We start from the raw sequence: 17,416 nt of genomic DNA on the forward strand, positions 1-17,416 counted from the left end.
TTAATTCGCAGCAGAAAAGATCGGTTTGTGGGTTTTAAAATTTTAGTTTTGAAATTGATTGATTCTCCCCCCCCACCCCACCCCCACGGAAACGAGGATGATCTAATGTTACAAAAGGATGTATGCAACAGCTTTTTAAAAAATGTAAAATAAAGAGGCACACCAGCCAGTGAAACAAAATAATTAAAAATTAAACCTTCAAATTTCAGACTTTGTGGAATTGTTTCTGAATGCTTAATTCTTGGAAAAGTGAGTGGGGGAGAGACGAGGAACAACGGGGATTTGGGAATAAGCAGAAGACGACAAGGAGACAGTGGGACGTTTTGAATGGATGTTTGGGCCCTTCCTGCTCTGAATGTGTTTTCTTGGTGTTGCTTTTGTTTACCAATTCTTAAGAGTGATATTTATTTGATCTTTTTTAGTATTTGTCTATTCATTGTTTTAAAGTTTTTAATATAGTCTTTTGATGACAGTAAGCTGCCTTACTATAGCTTTACATGTTGCCTTTTAATGGTATAAGCCACGCGGGGTGGGGTGGGGTCTTTTTCAGGAGAAAAGTGGGGTAAGATTAAATAAATAAAACAGCTTAAAGGTTTGGCTCCAGGAAGACCTTCTCAGCAGAGTTCAGGGACTACAATTTAAGAGGCATTCAAGATTAAAATTGTAGAACAACTAAATAAATAAACCATAGCAATGCTGGCCACTGCTGAGAAATAGTTCTGGTTGTCTGCTACTAGGAGAACAGAAAAGGAGTTCTGTGGCACCTTAAAGACACCAAGAATTATTACAGCATAAATATTTGCAGGCTGAAGCCATGAAAGCATATGCTTCAATAAATCTGGTCATCTTTAACACGCCACACGATTCCTTTTCGTTACGGTCAATGTTATCAACACGGGTCAAAAAGCCACCCAGAGAGACAGCTTTGTGCCTCTGGCATGTATCCTTTGTAACCAGACCCGCTAAACCATTTACAGGGACCATCATTCAGTGGGTTGCAACGGCAAGCTGACTAAAACCAGGGAGCAACCCGTTTGCAGGCTCAATAATTCTCTTCCAACTCTTTGAAGCCAGCCTGAAACGTTTCACTAACTGGGTCGTCAAATATGTCACTGTGGTTGATGTAAATCACTCTTGTCTTGCTTTGCCGCAGGTTCGGCTGTTGCTAATGAGTTACCAGGGAAGGTGTAAACTCAAGCCTCCCGTCATTCAGGCGTGCAAGCATAGGGCCCAGGGGACAAATAAACAAACCAACGAAGGGCCACAAAACACCAGGAGAGAGGACCTATATCTCATGGAGAAGCCCCCGGCCAGCATCTCTAGTTGAATGGACCAAGGAGCAGGGGATGAGAAAGACACTTCTCTGTAGCCAGAGTGGACCCCTGGGCTAGAATCAATACATGGACACGTGACTGCCAAGTCTAGACCAGCACTCTAACCCTTAGGCCCCGTGGGCTCTTGCTTCAGCTAGAAAGGCCACATTACTCAGCCTTGCTTTAGGCTAGATTTCTACATCGTTATCATCATGCGCTGTCAAGTCTGTCCTGATTTATGGCAACCCCGTTTCAGCCGTTTCCAGGCAGGGAAATACTAAAAAGTGCTTTACCCTTCCCTTCCTCTAGGGGCAGCCTTGGGACTGTGCGGCTTGCCCAAGGCTACCCAGGTTGGTTCATCTGTCTGGAGGCACGGGGGCGGGGGGGGGGAATCGAAGCTCCCAACCTCTGGCTCTGCAGCTAAAGACCTCCACCACCGAGCTCCCCATCTTTGCTCTTAACTCCAATGCAGTGACGAGGCGGCCTTTCTCACCTCCTCCCCTTCCCACCAAACACCCCGGGGCCTCGCCCGCCTAACTAGAGAAACATTTCCAAAACCGTGCCCGCCAGGCAGCGTGGGACGAGGAAGATCTCTTACCCGAAAGGGCCGGCGCTGCCTTCTCTGCAGGGGGCAACGTCTCCTTCCGGAGAGCTCGGCCGAGGGACGATTCTTGCGGGCCGAAGAGTCCAGAGCTGTCGGAGAATTTTTTACGTCCGCTGGCGTTAACGGAGCCGGCCGTGGCTCGGCAGCTCCCGATCGCGCTGGTGAACAGGTTGGTGTGCTCGTCGCTGCTGGCCGGCTCGGAGCTCGGCGTGAACCTCCCCAGCGGCAGGCTGGGAGGCGCGTCCGAACAGTCGATCTGCAACGGGGTCTGCAGCCCCAGGGTGAGGGAGCTGGGCTCCGCCGGATCCCTCCGGACCCACTGCTCCTCCCTGCCGAGCAGGCCTTTGGAAGGGGACAGGTGGGAGCAAGTCATGTGACACCGGTGCTTCTCCTTATGCTTGTACCTCTCGGCCACGGCTTCCTTCCCGAACCGGTAGCGCTTCAGGGACTCCAAGACGGTCCGGGAAGGGCCGTTGGAGGCCAAAGCGTCGAGGGAAACCTGCGGCGGCTCCGAAGAGCGGTGTTCCCGGTGCTTGTGGCGGTGTCGGTGCTTGTGCTCCAGCATCCAACCGTACGCCATCTCCGGCGGGACACTGGGGTGGTAGGTGCTCATGGAGAGGAGGGGGGCCCGGCTGGCCGTGAGGAACGCCTCCTGGCGGAGCAGCTTATGCTTCTTCTTGTGGTACTTGGCCGGGTTGAGGAGCAGGTGGCCGGTATGCATGTACGACGGAGGGGGCAGCGGGGTCGTGAAGGACGGAGAGGGAGGAGGCGGGTAGAGGGTCGGAGGGTACCGGCCGTAATAGCCCAAGCCAATGGGGGCGGCCGCAAGGGGAGAAGGGGAGTAAGGCATCCCGTAGGAAGGGTAAAACCCAGTGCTGGAAAGGGGGAAACTGAGGCTGTGCATGAAAGGCATCTCCGCCATCGCCTCCCGCATTTTAGGGGGGCGCCCCCTCTTCTTCTTCAAGTCGGGCTTCCGGATGTAGTGCAAAGGATCCAAAGGGAAGGTGGGGTGGGTGTAGAAGCTGTTGAAGTTGATGCGGAAAATGGTGGGCAGCAGGTCCCGGGGGATGAAGTGGTGGCTCCGGTGGGTGATGCGGATCTCGCTCAAGCGGCTGATCAGCTCCTCCAGTTCGGCCAGGAAGTCGGGGTCCTGCCTGCCCCGCAGCTGGGGGTACTTCTTCTTCCGCTTCCGCTTCCGCTGCTTCATCTTGTCGTAGGCCAGGTAGTCGTGGCTCCGGCGTTTGCATTTGTGCTTGTGCTTCTCCTTGAGGCCGCTCAGGACGGCCGAGGCCTCGGGGGCCACCAGGGAGACGTGGTCGAAGGAGTGGCGCCGCTTCTTCGGGCCGCAGAACTTCTCCGCCCGGTCGGAGGTGCTGTTGTTGTCCGTCCCAATCCCGCTGTCGCTGGGGATGGTCTCGTCGCTGTGGGACTCGCTGATGGGCGACGGGGTGGCCTCCTTCAGGGAGCTGAGCTCGCTGATGTGAGAGGGGGAATTGGGGAGGAGGGTGGGAGGGGAGAGCCTCCTCCTGGCTCGAGAAGCCTTCCGCATGGCCAGCGTCTGAACCACACTCCCCGTCCTGGGGTGGAGGTGGAGGTAGGGCACGGAATTCGGCTCCACAAAGCTCATCTCGCTGCTGATGGGGCTCTGCCCCCCGCTGATGCCCGAAGACTGGGAACAGACCGGAGAAGGAAGAACGTCGGGGTTATTATTACTGGTGGCCGAAGGCAGCGCGGGGGGAACCCCTTGACCCAGGGAGGCTCCTGTCGTCTGCGCCGCCGATTTCTCAAGCACCGTCAAGCTGGCGGAACTGGCCGCCAAGATGCCGTTCAGGAGGGCTTTCGGCTTCCTCCCTCGCCTTTTTCCTATGTAAATCGTTCCTTTCTTGCTGACGTTGATCTGCTGGCCTAGTTTCGAGCCGAACGTGGCCGCGAGGGTCGATACCGTTGTGTGGAGCTTGGATTGCACTTTCCCTTTATTTGGTTCTGGCGCGGCGGATGACAGGATCTGAGTCAGGAGCTTCTTCCGCTTTATCGTCTTCATCTTGTTGATCTTCCGGATGATGGTTTTCATGAGCTGCCCGTTGCTGCTGCGCTTGGGGGGCTCCTTGGGGTCAGGCTCCACCTCAAGGTCGTCGTCCGCGACCCCGGTTTTCTCCAGCTCCTCCTCGGGGCCTTCGAGCGGGTTGGTTCCTTCGAAGAAATCCCCGCTCTGAGGCTGGTCGGTCTCGGATTCCACCTTCTCCGGGCTTTCTGCGGTGACAAAAGGGGCCACAGAGAGCACGGGCGGCTTCATCTTGACCCCTGACCTCATCTGTCTTTTCGGGCGGCCTCTCTTCTTTGGGAAAGCTTGCTCCTCGGCCAGACTCTGCTGCAAAGAGGGGATTTCCACCTCCGGATGCAGCACAGGAGGCTCCTGTTCCTCCTTCGACTGCACCGAAAAGACCTTGGAAGCAGGGATCTTTAGGGTCCGCTTCGGGGGACCTTCCAGGTGGGGCATCTCTTTGGGCTTCGGCCTGCCCCTTTTGGACTTGTACATGTCCGACAGCAAGTCCTCGGAAATGCACTCGACCGAAGCCTGCACGTGGGCGCTATAAAATTTACTGGGCTCCTTCTCCACGCCGCTGAGCAGGGCGAGAGGCGGCAAGCTGCTGGCTTTGCCTAGTTTCGGCAAGTGATGCTTGACGAACTCGCGTTCTGCAAAGGAAGGAGAGCCTGCGCTTTTAAAGAGCTTGGCCTGGTCTAGGCCGCTGTTGGACAGGGCGCTGCACGGCATGCTTCTGAACAGCTCGGGCCTCCCTAACTCTAGACCTTTGGGCGACCGGCAGGCGCTCCTCGAGACCACCTTGGTCCAGCGGGGTTTCCTTCCTTTCCTTTTCTTTAAGGGCTTTGTTTGGGGGCTGCCGCTCCGACTGCTCAGGGTCTCCAGGCCTTGGCATGGCTGGCCCGGTGCCGTCATGGCCCCGATCTTGAGGAAGGGCTGGCTGTTAAAGAAGCTGGAGAAGCTCACCACCGAAGGGGCCACGGTGGTGCGAACGCCAGACTCCGTGGCCAGGGTGGGTTTTTTGCCTATGCCGGGGTTCGGCTTCAGGTCATCCGTGTGGGCCGAGCTGGCACCGTTTAATTCCCTACCGACCCCTTTACGGGCAGGATGGGAGCCGAGACCCGGCAGCCTGTTCGTAGTGGACCGGGCGCCGTCAGAGGCGAAAGGGGTTTTGCTGATCTGCTCAGAAATGCCTTCTAAGAGCTCGGGGGTGTGGTTTAAATGCGAAGGGCTGGACGCTAACTGAGCCAAGGTGGTTGTGGGGCTACGGGTTAAAGTCGTGATGGACGCGGCGGGAGAGGGGGAAGGGAGGCCCCCCTCCCCTACAGCACTGAAGGGAGATTTGGCTGTAGAGACGTCAGAAGCACCTCCCGTGGTCCTGAAGTCAGGAGAAGTGCAATACACCGGCAGCTGTCTGTCATGCTTAGGTGCTTCAGAAGTGCCTTTTTCACTGGCGGAGGAGCCCCCTTCTTGATGGCTGCCTCCTTCTCTGCCTCCACTGGAAGATTCTTTCTGAACGGGAAGCTTTTCCGGCATGCCGTCTTTGCTCTGCCGTGATACGTGCTTCTCAAAAGCTTTATTACCCCCACTGTCCTTCACAAGGCTTGGAGGTCCTGGACTTTCGAGATGCCCAAGGTTTGCGCCGCAACACCTTCTGAAAGTCTCTGAGGGAGGGTGAGCCGGGTCGGCTTTGAGAGCCCCCGAGTCCTTGCTAGCCAACCCGCAGAGAGTGCTGGCCCCCGACAGCTTCTTCCCGGAGTCCTTAGCGGTCAAAGCAGCTGAAATCCCAGCCCCTGGTGGCTTTTTCCCGGAATCCTTTGTGACCAGCCCGTTGGTCCCCAAGGGCTTCCTTCCAGAGTCTTTACTAACCAATCCACTCGGTGTACCGAAAGCTGGCATTTTCTTTCCAGATTCCTTGCTAACCAATCCGACTGGGCCATCCGATCCAGGATATTTCTTCCCAGAGTCTTTATTAAATACCCCGATGGGACTGGTGGTGGGCGGTGAAAGCTTTTTCATCGAGTCTTTGTTCACCAGGGCTGGAGGAGGGCTGATGCTGCCTAGCAGCTTCTTCCCAGGCTCCTGGCTCATCAATCCGACGGGACTCCTGGCTCCCATCAACCTTTTCCCAGGCTCCTTGCTGCCCAGCCCAACCATCATGCCAGTCACGGGGGGCTTCCTCCCACTTTCTTTGCTGACCGATCCTACTGGGGAGGGGAGGACTGGCGGTTTCTTCCCACACTCCTTGCTCACCAGCCCAGCCATGCTGGGGCACAGCCCCGGTTGCTTTTTGGCCCCGGGATCCTTGCTGATTAGCCCAGCCCCGCTACAAACCGCTGGGGCTTTCTTTGCAAACTCCTTGCCTCCCAGAAGGATCCTCATGCTGCCGCCGCAGCCGCCACCAGAGTGATTCTTCACAAAGTCCTTGCCGGCCGAAGCAGAGACCGGTCCAAGTGCTGGCAGTTTCTTTCCGGAGTCTTTAAGAAACCCAGAAGCGACGATGCCCACGGGCGACTTCTTCAGCTTCGTTTTGGAAGACTTGGAAGGAGGGCATGTTGCAATGAGCTGAGCCAGCTTCTCCGTTACCGTGGGTGCTCCGTTAATCTGAGCCCGGTCATTCGGATCCGGATCGCGACCACCGAGAGGAGTTGAAACAGCTGACTTCCCATAATCTGTCGCTTCGGGACGCAGTGGCGAAAGCTTCTTTGAAAGCGGGCTGCTCTCCCTCAGTCTGCCCTCTGCGGCGGAGCCTTCAACAGCTGGTGCGGTTTCTCCGCTCTTCTTGTGAAGCTTTGAGAAGTCCTGGAAATTTAGAAAAGGAAAAACATGAGGGCTTTGAGCATACAGGTAAATAATAAGGAGGAGGGGGGGAATATTCCAGATATCCCAAATATTGTACTGCTTTTGCACTCTTGGGGGAAAAAATTGAATTTTATTTATTTATTTATTTTATTTATTTATTTGATTTATATCCCGCTCATCTGGTAAATCTATACCACTCTGAGCGTAACAGATTCAAAAGCTGTCTGCAACTTGGAGCAAACTCTGAAACACCTGGAATTTATTGGAAAGGGGAACCCAGACCTTGTTATTGACTAAATAGCAGGGTGGATGAACATCAATGTTTTTTTTTTTAAAAAAAAAAACAAATTGCTTAAATCAAAAAATAAATGTACAAAAAATTAAATCGTAAAAGAATCCTATTTAAAAAATTTTAATCAGTTGTTTCCACCTTTTTTTGAGTCATGCCCCCCTTCTCTTTATAATAGCCAAGTAACTTGTGACCCATCACCACCACATTTGCATAAACAATTTAGGATGCGAGTCGGCAGCTAGCGGTCTTCACATAAAATCTGAGATGCTTAATGTGGAAAAAGAAATAAGAAGCTGACGTGCAAGGGTAATTTGTAGGAAAGGAGGCCTGGAGTCGGCCCTCCAATCATGCTTGTGCAGGTGGTTCTGGTCAGCAGGTAGACTGTGTGCTTGCAATTGTTTCCAAGGCTAGTAAAAGACTGCTTCTCTCCCCTACTTTTCAATTTACTCTCACTATGTGGGAGTGTTCCCATATGCGATTACCAAGATTGTAAAATCTTTGACTCAAAGGAATTCTTTCATTCATACATTTCGGTAATTAATATTTCATTCATTGCACCTCCAGCCTGCTAGGGGATTTCCAGAACACAGCCCCTGCTTTGCCAAGAAGCGTCTCATCTAACTAGACATAATTTAGTATCGGCGGGCAGACCTAATAGGCAAAGAGAGGAAGCACACAATCTCATCCTTTTATAGCTGGGTTGAAAATGCTCCTCAGAACAGGAGGAACAGCTAAGAAACAGGCCTCAGGAGTTTTTTCTGTCGGCTAAAGAGGGTGGACAGGCAAATTGATACAGGCCGATCAACAGCAACTATGGAAGGAGATAAAGATCCCTTGACAAAACAAAGCAACATCCCCACCCCTTGGTTTTGATGTTCAAGACTGTCCGCGGGCCGGACAGGAGCGGCTCGCGGGCCGTATGTGGCCTTCGGGCCGCACTTTGCCCAGGTCTGGTGTAAACGTTAGTGCAGGATACGTGATAATGGGCTCAAGCTACAGGAAGCCACATTTAGGCTGAATATCAGGGAAAACTTCTCAACTGTTAGAGCAGTAAGACAATGAAACCCAGGACCATGGGAGGTGGTAAGTGCTTTAATGCTGGAGGCATTCAATTGGACAGCCATCTGCTTTGATCTGTTTTCCTACCTTGAGGAGGGGGTTGGAAACCAAGTCTTGATAACCAAGGGTTTAGAGCCGTGATCCCCAATCTTGGGTCCCCAGATGTTCTTGGACTAAAACTCCCAGATTCCTTCGCCACTCGCTGTGCAGGCCAGGATTTCTGGGAGTTGCAGTCCAAGAACATCTGGGGGACCCTAAGCTGGGAACTTTCCAACTTCACACCAAGGCAGCAAGACACTATTACTCCTCATTCTGCAGACGGGGAGCAGGGGGCTGAGAGAATAGCAGGGCTACCCAAGGCCCACCCAGGAGCCGATGACTGAAGGAGGATGCTGCCTGGAAGGGGGCTGTGGGGTCCCCTCTGAGCCACTAAGCTACACTGTCTTTGAATCAGTGTACAGTTTTACATGTATGGCAGGCTCTTCGAAGCCGTCTTTCATCTTGTTCTTAAGCTTCCCTTCTGATCCGAGTGACAGCTTGCTTCAAACCCGAACCAGGCTCCGTCTTTCCTCCCAAGCTCTTCGGGGACAGGCAGGAAGAGTTGTAGATGCCTCCGGATCCCATTTTGAATGTTTACTTGGCAAGCTGTTGATGCTGGAGGGATTGGCGGCGGCGGGGGGGGGGGGAGGCGGTGGCGGGAAGGGAGAAAGTGAGAGAGAAGCTTGGCACTCAGCCCAGCTTCACCCTGGCAGCTGCAAGAGTATGTAAATTCCTGCTGGAACCTTATGGCTGCAGAGGTTTCGGCTTCCTTTGCGGGCACGCATGTAACAAGCTGCTGAGAAGAAGTGCAGCCACAATCTGCCCCCCCCCCAAATTCTCATCGCCCCCAACAGCCACCGAGGGTGCTCATGGGGCTGCCTTACACGGAGGAAGGCGCCCACGCCTGAGCTGGTGGTTTGTGTATCGTGCACGTATGCCCTGGAGGGTGTATCAGGCTTTTAAGGGTGAAACACTACCCACATGGCACCTTAGGGCCTGTTTGGACACGGTTCCTTCCCCCCCCCCCCCCCAACAGTACGGCCGGCTGTTGCTCCCTCGGCTCTCACGTTTTTCCTCTAGACTTAAGAGGGGGCATAGACTGAACATTTCACTTCCTCTTGTTGTGATCAGGGTGGGAGGAGAAAGCTCTCTGGAAACCCGCCAGCCCTCCTTATTCTCCCCACCCAGCATGAACCCCATCAGCCAGTAGCTCCCGGGCTCCTTTTCGTGCCTAATGATGATTGGGAGCTTTCACTGATCAGGCAACGGGGTCTCCCCTTCCGCATCCACAATACTCTGCTCTCCCTGGGATGTCCAGCAAAGAGAATTTTAAGTACGGAAGGGGATAACTAGGTGGTAACACCAGCCCTGCCTGATGACTCAACTCAGCTAATTCCTATGGGACAGATCCTTTACCACCGGCCTTTTCTCTGGCGCAAGACTCTGCTTTCCTAAGTCCCTGCCCTGGGCGGCTGACCTGGAACCCGATCCCCTTCCCCTTCCATTACTGGCCCCTCTGACCCTGGACTTCTGCTGGAAAACCTGATCTCAGGGTAGGGGCTTTCTTTTCCCCTGTTTGAGCCAAGGTGGATTCGATTTAAATTGAATTGATTTAAATATTTTTTTAAAAAAATTAGATTGCCTTTGATGGTTTAAATTTGTTTTCAAAAAAAAAAAAATTTAAAAAATTTAAATCGTGATTTCAATCCAGTTTTTTTTAAGTCACTGATTCTTATCCATCATGTCTTGAACGGGATACTAGGTCTCCCACCACCTTCATCCACCTGTCCACACCAGAACAGGAGCTGGCCAAGGCCTCTATCATCTCCTCCTCTCTAGTCCATCCTGTACCTTGTCTTCTTCAACTTAGCTCAGCAAACAACCTCCCCTGCAAGTTGGTACTGTACTGACTAGTACATCAACTGACCTTTTTTTTTCTACAGGGGTTGTAAAGGCTGATGAAATACCATCACTAGGAAGTGCTCCTTGACGGTCCTGAAAGCATGATGCCGGCCTGAAAACAACCGTTTTACGAGGCCAAAGCAATGCAGATATTTCAGAAAAGTCTTCCATAAAGGGGCACGGCTGCTCCGAGGAAGAATATTAAGAAAAACTCTGCAACCGTACGGGAAATTTGAGCCAGGGCTATGGAAAAAGGGGCGTTTGGGGTACAAGAGGGAATTCTGGACTAGGGCCACAAGACATACGAAAGTAGGCCCAATGTAGTGAAAAAGTTCATGGACAAGTATAGATGCATTTATTATTACGGTAGAATGGCTGGCCTTTCAGGGGACGGCGCTCATGGCTTGCTCTGTGGTGCTTCCCATTCTGTTGTTGCCTTTAACTCAGCGCCTCCCGCTTGAGACTCCTGGGATCCGCCTGCCTCTTGGCAAAGCTACCGCTAACTCAACCGCCTCCTGCAGAAAACACATAGGGCTTCGGTTCCCCACAAAAACCCAAGCGGACTGCTGCCCGTCTTGTCTTTGCACCCATGGAAACATGCAGGGCGTTCTTAACACACCTTTGTTCAGGTGTGGTGGCAGGGATTTAGAAGACGTAATTGCCGCGCAAGCTCAAGCTGATATAAGAAAGAGAGAGGAAAAAAAACTCAGGGAAGGCAAAGCATTACTGTATTTTTTGCACCATAAGACTCACTTTTTTCCCAAAAAACAGGGGTGTGGAAAGTCTGTGCGTCTTATGGAGCTAAGAAAACAGATTATATTTTCCTGTTTTCTTCTCCTAAAAAATTGGTGCGTCTTATGGAAAGGTGCGTCTTATGGAGCGAAAAATACGGTATTTTTTTTCTTCCTTTTTGGCTCTGCAAATGGTTCAAAGCTGACTGCGATTGAATGAGCGGCGGAGAGCCTCCTGCAGCATTTTACCTGCACAGTCAAGGATGCTGCAATGCCGAGGAGGATACCTGTGCTCAGCAGTTTCTCAGGGAAACAGGGAGCTCGGAGGGAACAGACGCAGGTTCCATCTTGTCTCATTGTCTCAACCGCATCACGTTACAGCTGTCAGGGCTGTGCTCTCCCCCCCCCCCCGGCGTCACTTTCGTGCCTTCGTATCATCCCTGAGACCAGAATAGTCTCAGAGCTGTTCAGCTATAAATAGGTGGCTGCACTTGCCCATCTGTGCTTCGAGCCATGAACAGCTCCTGTTCCTCCCAGGAAAGCAAACCAACACCTAGCAAAGACGTAGCAATACCCGAGCGAGCGTGTTACAACTGAGACAAAAGGAGGGAGAAAGAAATAAAACCCTGCAAAGACTCATGCAAACACACTGGTAACTGGGGGGGGGGGCAGGTGGAGGGAGAAACATCTTTGAATGTAATAAAACCCCAGCCATGACTATACAGATGTCCAGCGTAGGCCAGAATTTTGATTCTGAATAGTCCTGTATATATTTATATTTCAAAGGCAAGATTCTAGCCTTCGCTCGGAGAGGACAAGAGGAGATGAAGCCTGCATTGTTCCCTCTTCTTCTTCTAATACTTCTTTTACAGTTATAAATTTAACCCTGCAGCTCTAGCTTAACATGAAGCAGAGCCCAACCTGGGGACATCCAACTCAGTTAACACAAGAACAACACTGTATACTCAACGGAAACAGAGCAAAATTCTGACCCTGGTGAGGAACTACAAGTAGCTATTGGATATTCTGTGATTAGGAGGCTGAGTTTTTACACCAGAAAGGTGTGGTCCTAAACCCAAGAGTAGGTACTGTTTTATGAAATAAGTACCGCATTAATCCAGAAAACAAGGGCGGTAGAAAGGAGTCTCCATATAACTTAGTAATAATTTAGGATAAAACAGTAAAAGCAATGACCACCTATATAAAGCAGCAAGGAAAGTATTCAAAAGCACTGGCCTATACAGTATATACATAAATGGTTAACAATAGCTGGTGATGTAGGATATCTACCCAGAACATACCAAACCTCTGAATCAACCTTGGCTTTCCTGCCTAACGCAAAGGAGCCCTCGAGGCCAGGATGCTGTCTCATTTCGCGAAGAATTTCAGCGACATGCGTTTTATGGCCTTTGGCTACTAACTCCGGTAGTAAACATGCAACCTAGAAGAAGGCAAGGGAAGAGAAACGAAAACCATCTCTTCAGGTCAATACTTCGGCATTTCCCTTAACAGAGACAACATTACATGGGGCTTAGTTGCCTGCTTTCTTCCAGCTTTCTCCCAGCCTCCCAGTGAGTCAGGCTTAGCACCTCTTGCTGCTCCACCAAAATGCTGGCAAGCTTCTTTCTCTAAAAGCTCCACGGAAGGTCTTGGGTACAACTTCCAGCTTAACCACAGACTCATTAGCAAATTCCAACCTCAGGGCCTGGGCCATAAAAATCTAAAGGGCACCCCCAGGGATAAATACTACTACCCCGTAGACAGCTTGATAATTTACTGCCCTTTAATTACACCCAGAATCTGAAGTAGCCCCCTCTCACTTTTTTCCTATGTTCCAATTCATTCTAGGGATGATTACAACTAAGTTTACAGATATTATGTAGAAGATAGAAATGCTCCTTTAAAAACCAGTATGTTAAGGCTGCATCCATGTGTAGAAATGTTGGCAATAATTTTAATATTACCAAACCACCTCGCTTATGCTTCACATGCCCAGTTTTCACTGCTAGTTAACCGCCCTTGTCGTTATTTACATAAAGCTTTAAAAATGCTCAGCTATGTACTAAAAAGAACATGTTAAAAGAAGGTCACTGCCCCCAGGCCCTGCAGTGCAGAAAATAACCACATGCTAAAAATAACATTGCATTTACCCCACATGCCATGCAATGTATAAGGCAGCTTTGCAAATAAATCCACAGTAATTATTTACACACACACACACACACACACACACACACTTTAACCCACTCACAGATGCTCCCCAGTTGTGAACAGAGCTTGCACTACTCTACCTTGTCTGCTTGCTCAGAGGAGAGACTGCCTTGAAAAAAAGAGAACTTAGGGAGGTGATTTACCAGTCCAGCGTAAGTGTGCCTGTTGAAGGATAAATAGGGAAGAGAATGCTAACTCAAGTGAAGCAAAAAGATTTCTGTCTTGACTGTGTAACTGGGGTCTCTCCAGCGTGGAGGTGGTGGTGGTGCTGGCAATGCACACCTCAGCTACACTGAAAAACAGCCGCCAGAACAATGAGCTACAGATCACCATTAAACCAAAACAGTTCCAAGAAGCCGGTGGAACACACAGCAGACTTCATCCAGCTGCCCAGATGTGGAATAAAGGAATGCCTATATTCACAGAAACCTGCTTGGATGCCAAACTCATCTGCCTATGGCCTTCTCCGCACAAACACAAACAGCTCTTTTGTAGGTTGGGACTGGGGGGGGGGGGTGGCGGCCCGTTTGTTGGGCATCTCGGCCTGTGGTGCTCTGCTTATCGGATTCCGAATAAAGAAATTCGAACTGATCAATCGCTTCAAATTAACTGACTGAAGAATAAAACTCCCAACAATTTGGAAGCACAAACCCAAGAACAGCTCTGGAGGTTTATTTTTAAAGGAACAGCTGATTGTCATCGCAGGAACTCATCTTCCAAGAGAGGGAGGGAGAAAGAATATCTCCCCAGCAGTGTAAGTGCAGCCGCTGACTTTCTAACAATGCTGTTTGGTCAACCAAGACCCTATTTAGATCAATTAGGAGGCTCCTGATGAATTTAGCAACCTATCTCCATAGGCCTCCTTCAGTCTCGAGAGACTATGGTAACATGCTCTGAATCGAGGAGTGTCCAGAGCATGAACCCTGGGTAGAGTAATGTGGAGGATAGGCTGTTACCCAAGCAGCAGATCCCCCCTCTCCACGTTGCTGAAATGGTCCAATGGAAAGGCAAGAGCCAATACAACTGGTTCCAGCAACGACGCAGGAGTTGGCAGAACGACATGAACTGCCTTCGGGCCTCCAGCTCCGGATTTTGCCTCGAGGTTAACTCCTGAAGCCTTTTCCATCAGTGGATATAGCCATAAGGCAGTGGAGGTTTGAAATCGGAGTTTTCCTTCTCCTAGATGGGCTGCCTTCCAAGGCTGACGAGCCCCACCTACCTGGCCTGCTCTTTAATAGTGCAGAAGTATGATCCGACCCTTAAAACTTTCCTGCCTCCCAGGTGTATGCAAATCTAAATTTAGCAAACCAATTAAAGTGAATTAAACCCTGTAGTTCCAATCATTCCTAATATTTAAGAGCACAACCAGTGTGCACAGTGAGTTTATAGCAAGCGAGAAGGTAGATATTGCTTTAGGCCAATTCCCATCAACCTTACCCAGCATTTCCAACAGTGAGGAACGATGAAAGCTGAAATCAACAACATCAACTGTAGCGCACTCTAAGTATCAGAAAACTTCAGAGAGTTCAATACACAGCAGCTAGATTGCTGGCTGGACACAGGGATTACCCAACTCCCCTGTTACAGCAGGTTCACTGGCTGCCGATTCATTTCCAGACACAATTCAAAGCGCTGGTTCTAACCTATAACAGCCCTAAACGGATCGGGTCCAAGCTATCTCAAGGACCACATCTGCTCAGATGTCAAGATCATCAGGGGAGACCTTTCTCTCATTCCCACCACCTTCATAGGGTGTGACTGGTGGGGACACAGGAGAGGGTCTTCTCTGTTCCTGCTCTCAGACTTTGGAACTTCCTCCCACTGGAGCCCAAGCTGTCCTTCCACAAGCAGGCCAAGACCTTTCTCTTCAGACAAGCTTTCCCTGAGTGAACGGCTGCTGAGCGGGGTTTTAAAAATGTACTCTTGACCCTTATACTACATTGAATATGTTTTGGTGTTGCTTATGTTTTAGTATTTTATACTCGTTGTTACTAACTTAAATGCTGTCTTTTAATTGTTGTAAGCCACCCTGGGTCCTTGTTAAGGATAAAGGCGAATTAAAAATATTTTGAATAAATTAAATACAGAGGAAAAGAAATTCCAGATTCCTGCCTCCAAGAGATTATGATATATATCTTGCCTGAAGCAAGGTACAGACAAGCATTGTTCACTACAAGTGTCGTCTCTACAATACATTCCCACTGTGACAGTTTGCCCTCTTTCTTCCGACAGGAACCAGGCAGCAGTTCTGCTGAGGCTGTATCGTTCTTCTAATTTTAGCTTGGTTAGGTTACAGCAACAGAGGCGGCAGAAGGAGGTGCTGGCAACAAACCCCCCCAAATCTGCTGAAAAACTTTAACCAGGCCACAACTACCAGTTACGGCTCGCGATTAAAACCAGATTAAACATAAAGTTACAATGAAGTGGGGACAACACGGTAGAATTCACCACGTTGCCCAGAAGTGGGTTTATTAATTTTTTTAAACCACCTTGTTTTTCCCCATTTTTACAGTCAATCTGAAGAACCGTACCCTGGCTCATGCTATTAACACTATCATTATGTGTTTTAACACATACTTATCTGAGTGAATATTTTCACAACCACACGTCTCTGAGAAAAGCAAGGCAAGTTTATATATAAAACAAACAAACAGCCCTTTCCCCATGAAGCGGTTTCTCCACTGTTATGCTAAACAGTAACATTATTTCCAGGATTGGTTTGCCATTACTGTTTTCCCATGACTGAACCAATACAGGCAATATAAACATGGCATTTAGCATAACAATCCCTAGTTTGAGTATCAACCTAGATATGAACACTCTAGAGCAGTGGCCCCCAACCTTGGGCCTCCAGATGTTCTTGGACTTCAACTCCCAGAAATCCTGGTCACCAGAGGTGGTGGTGAAGACTTCTGGGAGTTGTAGTCCAAGAACATCTGGAGGCCGAAGGTTGGGGACCACTGCTCTAGAGATCTTCAGGTAAACCCTCGTCACTGTTGTTACAGGGATGCTCCAACCTTCTTTAGCTTTCCTGAATTCTTGTAAACGTTATGGAATAATGTAGGTCTCTGTGGGGCCAGAGGTTGGGAGTTCGAATCCCCGCTGAGCCTCCTTGACCAGGGCAGACTTGAAGATCCACAGGGTCCCTTCCAGCTCTGCTGTACTAAGATTGTTATAAAGTTAAGCCATCGTATCAACACAATTCTCAGAGGACAGACAGCTTTAGTCTGAGTAGTTTGATAGACGCTGAGGGCAATGGTGATTAACTTTTAGACCAATCAAAGCACACTACGAGGACTGAGCAAAGTCTACCTATGCTGTTTCCAAAGTCATCTTAATTCCTTGCAGTAAAACCAACAAAGAGTCATATGGCATCTTAAGGATTAACAGATTTGTTACAGTATGAGCTTTTGTGTATTATAGTCCACTTTATCAGATGCATGGAGTGTTAATAGAAATTCAGGGTTATTGAGAGTAAGAGGGTAGTAAATATAAAGATCATGGCAAAATCAGAACACAGACAGTGAGAATTTTAATTTTGCTGTCTTTTACTCTTCAGCATCTAAAATCTACACAGGGGTCAAACGGAAAGAGAGGTGGGGAGAAGAGAAGTGGGCATTAGCAAAGGTCACAACGAGGGAAAAATGTTTCCAAACACCATATAATCACTGCAAACATTTCCTCAGTCCTTCCGCCACCTTTAATTTCCCCAGCTAGTTCTTCCTGCTCACTGTGTCTCATGCCACAATGTCTAGAACACAGACTGTCCAAATTCCTTGACTTCAATTTATTTGTGAAGGAACCCCTGTAAATCGCAGCAAATACACATATATAGAGAACTGCTTCTGTCCCATTTCTCCCTGGCCTCCTTACCATTTCCCCACACTGCCCATTATACAAATTACATGCACTTAAACTGGCACCTTCAGAGGACCCATTCATGCAAGCGACTGCACAAACAACAAAGAGTAAACATTTTGGTTTCTGAGGTACAAACAGACTTGCATCCACTCTTTTTCGCTAACTTATGACACATTCTGTAGAACACGCTTAGGATTTGTGTAAGGTGCCTGTTGCTTACAAAGCTTGCCCAGTTCAGTAGAATACTCCCAACGCGCTTCTGCAGCTGAGAATTTCAGGTAAAGATAACAAATCATCTTTTACAGCAGCTTGCCTGCCATAATTGGTCTTATAAAAAAAAAACCCTGAAAAACTTTGAAGAATCTGGGCGTTTATTAGGCAATGGCTGAGAGACCAATTTACAGATTACGAACTTGCTAGATTGAATTTCACCTTCACAATGAACTCAAGCAGGGAAGTTTTCATCAACAACCACATGGTCCAAATCGCATCCTCAAAGTTTTCCACTTGTATGTCATATGAAGATCACCGTGACTGATTCTCTCTCTCTCTTTCTTTCTT

The 17,416-nt window shown here is 49.6% G+C and overlaps 1 protein-coding gene across 1 annotated transcript in view; it reads right to left on the reverse strand.

Moving 5' to 3' along the window:
* ASH1L (ASH1 like histone lysine methyltransferase) overlaps positions 1 to 17,416 on the reverse strand; it is a 66,930-nt gene that overhangs the window by 41,073 nt on the left and 8,441 nt on the right. The window contains exon 3 of the mRNA XM_072984283.2: positions 1,912 to 6,760. Within this exon, the coding sequence (XP_072840384.2) occupies positions 1,912 to 6,760 (4,849 nt within the window). The remainder of the gene's footprint in view (positions 1 to 1,911; positions 6,761 to 17,416) is intronic.

This window comes from Pogona vitticeps, chromosome 15 (assembly GCF_051106095.1).
Source record: "Pogona vitticeps strain Pit_001003342236 chromosome 15, PviZW2.1, whole genome shotgun sequence".
Taxonomy (NCBI): domain Eukaryota; kingdom Metazoa; phylum Chordata; class Lepidosauria; order Squamata; family Agamidae; genus Pogona; species Pogona vitticeps.